This window comes from Eucalyptus grandis, chromosome 11 (assembly GCF_016545825.1).
Source record: "Eucalyptus grandis isolate ANBG69807.140 chromosome 11, ASM1654582v1, whole genome shotgun sequence".
Classification (NCBI taxonomy): domain Eukaryota; kingdom Viridiplantae; phylum Streptophyta; class Magnoliopsida; order Myrtales; family Myrtaceae; genus Eucalyptus; species Eucalyptus grandis.
Genome location: NC_052622.1, coordinates 18,619,545 through 18,630,804, shown reverse-complemented (window position 1 = coordinate 18,630,804; position 11,260 = coordinate 18,619,545). Strand labels below are relative to the sequence as shown.

Here is an 11,260-nt window from a genome sequence, read left to right as displayed (position 1 = left end):
ATGAACAAAATTAAATTGATGAGCATTTCATTAGAGTTATAATGCAATACCAAGTTTACACTTTATTGAAAAAAAAAGGCACGTGAGAACAATTTGGAACAAAGTTTATTTATAAACTTTTCTTCAGAGTATGCACTTATAACTATGTTCAGAATGTTTGACTTTACTCATCATGAACAAAATTAAATTGATGAACATTTTATGATAATGAGAATTGAAAGTCAAGTTTACACTTTATTTTTAAAAAAAACAATAAGGAAAATTTTGGTACGAACTTAAAATATTTATTCCGTTCAAAGCAAATATGATCAAGTTTAGAATATTTGTTTTCACTTAATATGAAAATTAAATTGATAAGCATTTCATGAGAATGATAATTTAATACCAAGTTTACATTTTATTAAAAAAAAAACAATTGGAAAAAAATTGGAACAGAAATTTTGTACATAACCAAACGTGTTTTACGTTCTTTTCTATTCTAGAAACAGAATTTTTTAACAATTACCAAACGTGTTTCTGTTCTTTTTCTATTCCAGAAACAGAAATTTTATACGATTCTGAACGCGTTTTTGTTCAGAAATTGTTCCCAGAACAAACACTTTTTTCTATTTCTGTTTCCTGGAACAATTTTTAAACAGAAACGCAAACAAACGCGCCCTAATTGGCGTGCCCGGGATAATAAGAGAAGCTAGGATTCGGAGGCGATGCTGAAGAAAATAAAAAAGAAAGTAAACTAAAAAAAAAATGAGGAAAGTAAGCAAAACGATGTCATTTTGAGTAGAGTTGTACACATCCGATCAATAGTTGTGACCCGTAGAATGGCCGACTGTCATATCAATAATTTCCGAGGGTAATTGGCCGAAAGGACTTCACTGAAATTTTGGGTAAAGGTATATGATTATATTGGTAAAAGTGGAAAACTTTTGGATTGAATTACACTAAGTTTAGGACTTATTGGATAATTTTCTAGTTTCAAGCCTTAATTAAATCATGAATTACCCAATGTTGGAATCTCTTTTTTTATTTATTTAAAAAAAATCTGAATTATCGATTTAGTTTCAAAGCCCATGCATGCAATGACCAAATAATTAACACAATATTACTTAAAAGTGTAACATTTCATCTTGCTGCGATTTTTCATTTGGGTAACAGGTCCCTGCTGCTAATCGAAGTCATGTTCAGGGGAGTTGGCTAGACTATTCTCCAGCGCAATGCTCACGCATTACATGCGTGAGCGATAAGTTTTTGAACTAGGTTCTTTCACATGGATTAGCAATATCAAGCTCAAGACCTTTATCTGGACCCATGTTTTATAAATAAACTTACTTTGGTTCACTACCCCTGTCGAAAGCAATATGAAATTTCACAAGGGGTCTCGTCTCATGCAACAACTTGAAATATATTATTATTATTATTATTATTATTATTATTATTATTATTATTATTATCATTATCATCATTATTATTATTATTATTAAATTCTTTAAAGCTTGATTTTAACCATTGGGATTCGGCTCAATGGCCACCCTTCCAACATGAAGGGGGAAGGTGAGGGGTTCAAATCCCCACCTTCTCAAGGAGGGATGGGGTGGGATGTGTTCAGGAGTGAGTTTCGACTCACACACAAAGAAGGCGAGGTAAAAGTCCAGAGTGAGTGTAAAGTAGAAATATAGTAGGAGACAAAAAAAAAAAAAAAAAAACCTTAAGATTTAAGGTTTTAATAGTGTGCATGAACCCAACCGTTTGGTAATGGAGGGGTAGCGCGTAGTTATAGCCGCTGGAGATTTCTAGTGAAGGAACCCAGGACACAGAGCAAAAATACTCAAAGCAGCGAGAAAAAATCAATAATGAAAAACACACCTTCCCCTTTTCCAAAGGAGAGGGGAAAAACAAGAAAAGAAGAAGAAAATTACGCTCCAGTCTAGGGTTAGCAAAAGGAACCTTCTAGACTGTATCAGTCGATTATGAGCTTTTTGGGGTCACCGGCCCAATTCCCAATTCCATAAATTTGGAATAGATGAATTTCGGTCTGGGTGAGTGGTTCCAATTCTCGATTTCGGGGGTGGAATTGCTCGCTTGGATCATTCGAACTGAATTGATTATTATTTTTAAATTTCTTTCATTTGTTAATTTTTTTTTTTTAAAAAGTCTAATCTATCTACCATTTCAGGCTTCACTAGTGTACGCAAATCGGAAAATGAGAGGGCTGTGAATTGAGTGAACTCATGGAGTAGGTCTCCGCAACACACTTGAGAGACAGAGAGTCAAAATCGGAAGTGTCCAGGGTTGGCAATGAGAATCAGAATAAGAGAGGATGATCCTTTCAGGGTGCTAAATTGCAATGGAATGACATGAACTTGCACTTGGCATCAGATCATGATGAATATACCATTAAAAACCACACCAAAAAAAATAAAAAAAAAAAAGAAAGGAACATGAGATTAGCTCCATTGGCCCATCTAGGTTCAATCCAATTCCCGGTTCCAAAACTCAGGAATCGTTCTCTCTCAATCCAGTTCTCGATTTCCAATTAAGAACAAGACTGTCCGGAAACCTTTTAGCCTTGCTCCGGTCAAACCAAATCCCCGTGCACTTTTTAGGGCCCCTGCATCAGAATCGAGCATCGGGATCGAATCAGATGATGCCATTCTTATACTCTATTTGCCCAACACGCTAACCCAACAAGATCTGCACTAATCTCCATCCCCTCCATCGCCTTTTCTCACATCAATAAAGGCCGTCTTAATAACAACTCCAATTATTGAAAAAGAGAGAACACGCCCCCGAATCGAGACTCGGCCCGCACAAAGCTCTTGTCTTAAGAATTAACGAAGCAAAAGAGAACGTCTTTATTCATTTCGCTGTCGGGCCAGAGGAGCGAAGTAAATGAGAGGAAAAGCAACACCAAAGAAATTAAAAAACCAACACCCCGAAGCAAGCAAGGCAAAGCAAAAAGCAAAACCCCCTCAGAAAAGATACGGACAACCCCAATTCGAGCTGCTGTGAAGGAAAGTTAGTACGACTAATTTGGAAGTACACATCGGTACGCGCTTTACTAATTCCCCTGTTTTTCAATCGAAGTTGCTCTGTTCTCATCGCTTGAGAAAAAGAAGGCAGGACACCGATTTCCAGAAACTCCCGAGGAAGGCTTCAGAGTACACAGGAATAGAGCACATATCAATGGCTGGACCTGAATTCTGATCGAAATCATCACCTAAAGAAATGAGCTTGCTTCTGTCTCGAATTAGCCTCCGCGAGTTCTGCTTCTTCGTCGTCGTCCTCCTCCTCCTCTGGCTGTCGCCCGCTGAGCCCTCTTCCGACTACACCGACCTGGTCTTCAAGGGCTGCGCCCAACAGAAGGTCCCAGACCCGACCGACGCTTTCGCCCAGAACCTCAAATCCCTCCTCTCCAATCTCACCTCGCAGGCCTCCCAGAAGACCTACTACTCCACCGCCGTCGGCGATGGCGCAACGGCCGTCTCCGGGCTCTTCCAGTGCAGGGGCGACCTCACCGCCGCCCAGTGCGGCGACTGCATCGGCAAGACGCCCGACCTGGCTCGGAAGCTCTGCGGGGGCGCCGTTCCCGCCGCGAGGGTCCAGCTCAAAGGGTGCTACCTGAAGTACCGGATCAGCGGCTTCCAGGAGGCGCCGGACACAGACGTGATGTTCAAAGTCTGCGGGTCGGAGAAGGACCGCGGGTTCGGGGCGAAGAGGGAGGCGGCGTTCGGGATGGTGGAGAGCGGGGTGGTCGACGGCGGCGGGTTCTATACGGGGACCTACGGGAATGTGTACGTGTTGGGACAGTGCGAGGGGGACGCTGTGATCGGCGGCGACTGCGAGGGGTGCGTGAAGAGGGCGTTGGAGAGAGTGGGGGCGGATTGCGGCGAGGCAATTTCAGGGCAGGTGTACATGAACAAGTGCTACGTGAGCTTCAGCTACTACCCCAATGGCGTCCCCGGCGTCTCTTCTCCGTCGTCGTCGCTGGCCGGTCAGTGAAATCTCTCTCTCTCTCTCTCTCTAGCATGTTCTTTCATTCTTGTTCTCTTAGGTTTATTTTTAGAGAAGTTTGTTAAAGATCAATGGCTATCTTTCCTTTACTGAGAAGTAAACATGAGTTCACCATTTCTGTACACCGACAATGCATGGAACATGATAATAATTCGAGCAAGTAAAGGAGTAAAAGCAGCTGCGGGGTTTTTGTTTCAGGAACAGGGGAAGGCAGTGGCGGCAGCGGCGGCGGTGGCGGCGCCGGCCACACGCAGAAGACGGTGGCAGTGGTGGTAGGGGGAGTGGCCGCCGCGGGGTTCGGGATCGTCTGCTTGCTCTTTGCGAAGTCGCTGTTCAAGAAGCGGGACGCCTACCGGTACGAGAGTTGATGTCGCCCCTCTGCCTCATACGTCGATCGGGCCGTAAGTAGATCGAGTATACACAGGACGAAGTCAGAGATTTGTGCATTTTCCTTTTTGACCACGCGCACAGAGGATTATACATGTACATAGAGAACGAGACAGACATTCAAAGATTGCATTGCATTGCAATGACTTTCTTTTTGGAAAGATGATGAGTAGGAGTAGGGCCCTATCTTTCGGACCCACTTTCTTCTTTTATGAGATAAAGTAAAAGGTAGGAATTAGGTTGTCTTATTTACGCTTTGTTTCGTACACAGCTCTTGCTCTTCGGATCAGCATTTAGCTGTCGCATCGAATGCGATGATAATAATCGCTTCGAAGTTTTACCTTTCCTCTAGAGCTTACAGCGACTTCCAGAGAATGACTTTGTTTAAACACGTGCCCTCAGTGCACTCGTTAAGATTCATTAATCGTACCGAGAAATTTATAAATTTCCCGAAATAGGTATGGTTATGATTGTTATGATGACGTGCATTCGTAAGCGTTTGTAATTTGGTTTGAAAGTGGGTTTTATGGTGTCATATGACGGACTTCGTGGTCAATTAACAGATCAACACCTCATTGAGAGGGCTGTAGTTGTCCCTACCAATGATAGAGATCACAAATCGAAAATTGGTCGCACTTCGTAAGCATGACTACCTGGTGGCGTATTCATCTGACCAGCCAACCTGCTATATACTTAGATGGCGTTCGTGTTTCATAGGTCGCCACGATGAACTAGCCATCCTTTATTTGGTTAAACCCGATCCTATGGCTGCGTTTGGGAACAGCTTTCCCAAGTGTCTTTAGACACCTAAAGGCCTTTTGGCCAAATATCAGGCGTTTGGCAAATATTTTAGAAGCCCCATTGAGCCAAAGCCAGCCTTCTGAAGGCTGAAAGCCCAAGGCAGCTCTTGGGGTGCCTTGGGCTTTCAGCTTTGGCTTTGCATTTGTTTCCCTCTCTACTGTTCATCGCACTGTTCAATCTTCCTCTTCGTCGAGAATTCTCGGATGTCAGCAGGCGAGGTGGCGACTCGGCCGGCGAGGTGGCGATGGGTCGGCAACGGGTTGGAGAGAGGCCGGCAACCGTCGCCGCACCCCAGCGACCGTCGCCGATCAGGCGTGCGACCCAGATCTGGGTCGCGTCGGTTGCCTAGGTCACGGCGAGGTCGGTTGCCGCGACCTCCGGCGACCTCCGCGACCCAGATCTGAGTCGCGGACGTCGCCTGGGTCGCGGCGAGGTCTGTCGCCGCGACCTCCGGCGACCCACGACCTCGCCGCGACCCAGATCTGGGTCGCGGAGGTCGCCGGAGGTCGCGGCGACCCAGGCGACCCAGATCTGGGTCGCAGAGGTCGCGGCGACCCAGGCGACCCAGGACCTCGCCGCGACCCAGATCCTCCGCGACCTCGGGGTGACCTTCGCGGCGCGGTGGGTTGCGCGACGGCGCGGCGAGGGTCGCCGCGACCCTCGCCGGATCGCCTACCCTTCGCCGGCGCGAAGCCTGGCCGGCGGTAACCGGCGAAACCTTGGCCGGCGGTCACCGGCGAAGCCTTGACCAGCCAACTTTCCTTTTGTTTAATAATAAAAGCATTTTATAAATTTAATTTACCCAAACACTATTTTGCACAAGTATACTTCAGAATTGACTTTCACAAATAAATTTACTGAAACACATTTTCATTTTGAAAAACATCTTTGACTCAAAGATCTTTGCGTTTTCTCAAGGACTTTCCCCAAAAGTCTTCCCAAACGCACCCTATGTCCCCCTAAACGACTGTTGACATGTACCCAACAGGGACACAAATTGCAACCCCAAAGGCAGAGCAATTCCAGCAAATAGCTAACTTCGGATGAAGAAAATATTCTCCCTAAAAGACGGCAACTGACTATGCCAACTCCTTAATGGCCACGTAGAGCGAAAAAGATCGAAGATAATATCCAAGACAAGTTTAAACCGCATCTGCTCGTGCTAAGTTGCATAAAATCTTCTTCCAAGAAGGAAATTCAAGATATGCGCATCTTCCTTCGCAATAACCAACCCATGCCGGTTCCAGCCAAATCAACCCAAACAAACTACTGGGAAAAGAGTAATTGAAAGCATTAAACATTTAATGGCGGCATTTGGATTCGCACCGTGAAAAGCAATTGAAAGCATCGACCACTCTGGACAAAACTCAAGTTGCATCACTAGAGAAAACGCAAGCTCGGGGTTAGTGGATACAAGCTATTAATTGCATAGACCCTCGAGGGAGGATATGTTCTCTATCGTCGATTGAAATGCTAACAGCGAGGATGGGAATACATTTGATCAGTTAACAAGTACAAGGTAAGCTTGCTTAATAGAATTGGGAGGAGAGGAAGATTCTTATCATACTCTTCTCTCCATTCACATCCTCCAATGATCCAATCGAATTTCACCATATTGGTATTGGCTTCAAATTAAAAGCCATATCTGAAAAAAAACATATCCTCACCAGCTTCATAGGAAGGAAAAAAAACCAGATAGTACTTAAGTAGCTGCTCCCACCATTACTCCTTAAAAGTAAAGGAATTTATGCAAGATCTACACTATCAAAATGATCCAAACATCACTTGCAGGATAAAGAATAGTTCATTCCAAGAACCTATGCAACTCACTGCCAAGTATGCAAAGTTGTTTTCTTCTCGGTCTCCATAAACATTGACAGCTAGAGGCCGGTATCTTTACTAAGTCGGAACTTGGAAGGAGGACTTTAGGCAGGTAGGCATTCATATTTATAGACCGAAGGAGAAGCTTCCCCTGTAGTCCTCCACTCAGATGCAACTGCTTGATCCACGTACAAGGTTAGGAAAACTCCCCTGTGACACTTACCTAGCACATACTCTTCTAGTTTACCCTCTCTCTCTCTCTCTCAAACACTCACTTGCACACACTCACTCGCGCACACACTCGCACAGGCACGCACACAAGCACACACAAACAAGCACACAAAGAAACGGAGTGCCATCTGATCAGACACATGCACACCTTTGCACGCATATAAAAACGTCTTCGGTTAATCATAAATGTTCAATCTAAAAAATGTCTGGTTTCCAGCCTGCCAATCAACAAGAAGTGGAAAGCAAAGGGAATAACAATTTTCTCCTTGGGCTCATCCAGGAGTAGATAAAAAACTAAGTACATATTCAACTTATATTTTCTATCTATGAAGTTAATCCTCCTAAACAACCCAACTATGAATCTATCCTAACACAAAAACAATCCAAATTTGGATCCCTGAACATCTATACCTTGTTGGGTTTGCCATAGTGAAGGAGAGGGATTGAAAGTAAGACGAATATCCTCCTTTTCCAAAACAGTCCCAAGCTATGATGTAAATCTTAAATCTCTCAAAAGGCGGGGATATTGTGACAACATAGTGAATTCCATTTCATTCATCCAAGCCTTCTAATCCCTCCTACCAAACACGATGTGCGCTTGATTAATTATTTTCCTTTCATCTCTTTTTCCCTGGGTAATCAGCTTGACGCCTTCTCTTTCGTCAAAACCACCCCATCCAAAGTAATGTCCTACTATGAGTAACACAGAAGAATCAATTGGGGATTCTTAAAGGCACAGTCCATTCCAATGAGAAATTGAATACGTCCATCCTTCAAAACAATTCCGAACTTAAAATTAACTAAATTCTAAGAATGCACAGCAAAGAACACATCTTTACCTATATAGTACCACTCAATTTAGGCATAAATTAGATACCAGGACGTGCAACACGAACGTATAGAATTCCAATTCACTGCAAAATTAAAAAGAAAAACGAAAACCAAAGAGACCATACCACTTCAACAGACATAATATAATCGCCAAATCTCATCTCGAGTTCATATTGAACTAACAAAATTCCAGAAATTACATTGATTCAGATGACCATTGTCCAATGGCTACGACTACATCTATATCGAAAAAAAAAAGGAAGCGGTAGCTAGAAATCCCAGCCGGGAAGCGCACCAAATTCACACCAGCAACCAATCTAAGAGGGGGCCGGAGCCGTTACCGCGCCCTTTCATTTCTGCCCGACGGCAGGGGTGCCGAGGAGGCTGGCCTGCTGGAGATCGAGCTCGTTGAGCTGCTGCTCGCGGTCCATCTCGATGATGAGGGGGACGACGAGGACGAGGAAGGTCGTGCCGGCGATCCAGGCCGCCTTCCCCGTGCTCTTCAGGAGCTTCTTCGTCACGAACGCCGCGTCGCCGGCCGCCCGCTTCCCCCGGGCGACGATCGGCGACTCCGAGATTCTGGAGACGATGCCGCTCCCGGCGGCGCCAGCGCCGGCGCCACCCCTAGGGTTCCGCTTGTCGGGGAGGGAGACCCCGCCTTTGCGCGCCGTGGACGCCATTGATCTCGCGGCGACGAACGGCAGCGATGAAGAGAGAGAAAGAAATGTGAGAGAGAGAGGAGGAGGAGGAGGAGGAGGAGAACAGAAGTGTGGAACGAGGGTTTTGAAGGGGGCCGACGCTTGAGAGGAAGAGAGGGTTTGGGCCGGTTCGAATGATGGGAATCGGTCCGTCCGGTTCGCTGGAGTGAAGAGACCGGGGCCGAAAAGTGTCACCGGTCGGACCGGTTCGCTGATGTGTGACGTACTGGGCCGGACAGGTGTCCTTGTCCTGCGGTTGTATGCCGAACCCTACTCGACCCTGGGAATGAAATCGAATCGAATCAATCCGAATGTATCATAGTAAACTTTGGTATGAATTGGTGCGGTTGTGCCTTTTTGCATGACGCACATGTGAAAGAATCATGACGTATCACAAAATACGTAACATTGTATAATGTGAAATACGTTATTAACATCGTGGAAATTATGATGGAGTGATTATTTTTTTAAATTGATTTTAATTGAAACAAATTTAATAGCTGATATTGATATGAAGCAAAATATATTTTTTCGTGCAATTTTGTCTCACAGAAGAGTGTAATTTTTAAGTACGTATGTCTCAATAATTGTTTATTTTTATGATAATGGATAAATTTCGCAACAACGATATGTCACTGGGGTGTTACTCTTCGAGATGTGTTGTCTTGCTAGAGATTCGTAGATTTTCTTCTTTGGTGCTAGGATTCTCGATTACTTTTTTTTTTTTTTTTTGGTGAAGTGGGATTCTTGATTACTTGTTCCTTGCAAATGTTAATTTCGGCATAAATTTAGTATGTATATATATGGAAATAAATCAAAGTTTTGACTCTGATTTGAAAACTCTGAACGTACTTATTTTAAAATATGGAGGACATGTAAAAAAGTTGTTACCTGTTTGAACGAAGATAAATATAAGTGTGTCATTTTTAATATATATTTTTAGGACATGTAATACTGATGTAATGCCAACTCAGCATAGTATCAGAAAAAAAAAAATCCTAAATTATAAGTTTCATTTATTTTGTGAAAAATATTTTCCTAAATTATGGCATTTGTCTTATGAAGAATGAATTGATTTGGAGAAAATATGTTCAATGAAAAAAAAATCTTCTAAAATAAGAGAAGATATTTTCTAGTTTTTAATTAAGAAAGAACATTGCACTGTCTGTTCTCTCTATTTTATTTCACACCCCTACTAGCCCACACTTAAAAAAAAATTGAAATTTTATTCTTTATGCTTTTTCTTTTTTTATTCATTCTTTCTTTTTATTTTTCTTCTTTCTTAGGTGGTCATTGACCATTGTTGGCCATGGTGACGACTAGCAACGGTTGATGATTAGCCATTAGGCGAGCCTAGCTCGCCAATCGCTAGATTGACAAACGTAAACCTTTGGCGAGGCCCAAGGTTGGTGAGCTTGGAGTTCACTTGATTTGGCTTGATTTGGCAAGGCTTGTGACTAACGAGCAATTGAAGAAGGAAGGGGAAAAGAAAACATAAAAGGAAAAAAATAGAAAGGAAAAAGGAACAAGTTGAAAAATAAAAAATAAAAATTGATTTCTTAGAAAAATAGAGTGCATATAGGAAAATTGAATTGAACTTTTTACGTTGAATGTCGAAAAATATTTTCTAATTTATTCTCAAGTTTTAGCCACATCATGGAAAAATATTATTATTTTCTTGCAAATTGACTTTTTGGAATGTCATATTTTTCATGAGATGAATAAAGCCTAAAAAAAAAAAGTAAAAGAAAACCAGTGACAGAGAAAAAAAAACTAGCCAAAGAGAGACTGCAGAGGGTGGGGGGATCGTCAATGGTCCTCTCACCTCACCAGTCGCGTGGTGGTGGATTTATTATCAATTGACTTTAACCAGCCGCGTAATCCACTAGTAAATATAATTTTGGAAATGGGGAAAAATCAGATTTGATCATCTTACTTGTCCTTCTCTCTTCAATATCGCCATCAAAATTGTAATTTACGAAATCAATTGGAAAGCCGATGTAAAAAACAACTACCATCACTACAAAATAAAGATAGCCATGGGAAATTTTGGCTAAATGCGTCACTATGCATTATTGCTCAATGGCGGCATAGGTCTTTCTCACGTCAACCTTTCAATTGGTGCCAATCCGATAGTAAGTTTTAATTCGTTGGTATTAAATATTCGAGTAATTATAATTGAAAATACTCTACAATCTGGGGAATTCAATTTAAAAATAACATGCCGAAGAATCGCATTAGAAAAGCAATGCAAAGAGATGCATGATATCAGCAATCCAAAATGGATGTCACGAGTTTGATTCAAATTGCATGCGATTTTTTGGACCGACTCATGCTACATCACCTAATTCCAGCGTTTGATGGGACTACCATGACAGGGGCAGCCACCCTCGTGAGTTGTTCGGGAGTAACCGTCGCTTAAGTTTTTTTCAGGGGTTTAGCTGGTGCGAAATTTTTACGGCAAGGGGCCGCTAAAATAAAAT

At 42.9% G+C, this 11,260-nt stretch overlaps 2 protein-coding genes across 5 annotated transcripts; one reads left to right on the top strand and one right to left on the bottom strand.

Moving 5' to 3' along the window:
- Positions 1-2,778: 2,778 nt before the first annotated feature.
- Positions 2,779-4,735, top strand: LOC104425232 (plasmodesmata-located protein 2). 4 transcript variants are annotated; one of them, XM_039304330.1, is made up of 3 exons: positions 2,782-3,043; positions 3,118-3,988; positions 4,207-4,735. In XM_039304330.1, exons 2-3 carry the CDS (start codon positions 3,223-3,225, stop codon positions 4,374-4,376), a joined length of 936 nt encoding a protein of 311 aa, XP_039160264.1. In that variant the 5' UTR covers positions 2,782-3,043; positions 3,118-3,222; the 3' UTR covers positions 4,377-4,735. The 4 variants fall into 4 exon arrangements, with proteins under 4 accessions (XP_018720195.2, XP_039160264.1, XP_039160263.1 ...); XM_039304329.1 differs by having other exon boundaries at positions 3,114-3,988; XM_018864650.2 differs by having other exon boundaries at positions 2,779-3,988; positions 4,213-4,735.
- A 3,442-nt stretch (positions 4,736-8,177) lies between these two features.
- On the bottom strand, positions 8,178-8,858 carry LOC104425231 (mitochondrial import receptor subunit TOM9-2). Its single transcript, XM_010037861.3, has one exon. The coding sequence runs from the start codon at positions 8,757-8,759 to the stop codon at positions 8,430-8,432; it is 330 nt and encodes a 109-aa protein (XP_010036163.2). The 5' UTR covers positions 8,760-8,858; the 3' UTR covers positions 8,178-8,429.
- Between the last annotated feature and the right edge of the window lie 2,402 nt (positions 8,859-11,260).

Bases quoted from the DNA above. Each gene is read 5' to 3' on its own strand.
- LOC104425232 (XM_039304330.1), top strand. From the start codon at position 3,223: ATGAGCTTGCTTCTGTCTCGAATTAGCCTCCGCGAGTTCTGCTTCTTC. The intron at 3,989-4,206 runs GTCAGTGAAATC...TTTTTGTTTCAG, and splicing joins TCCGTCGTCGTCGCTGGCCG to GAACAGGGGAAGGCAGTGGC.
- LOC104425231 (XM_010037861.3), bottom strand. From the start codon at position 8,759: ATGGCGTCCACGGCGCGCAAAGGCGGGGTCTCCCTCCCCGACAAGCGG.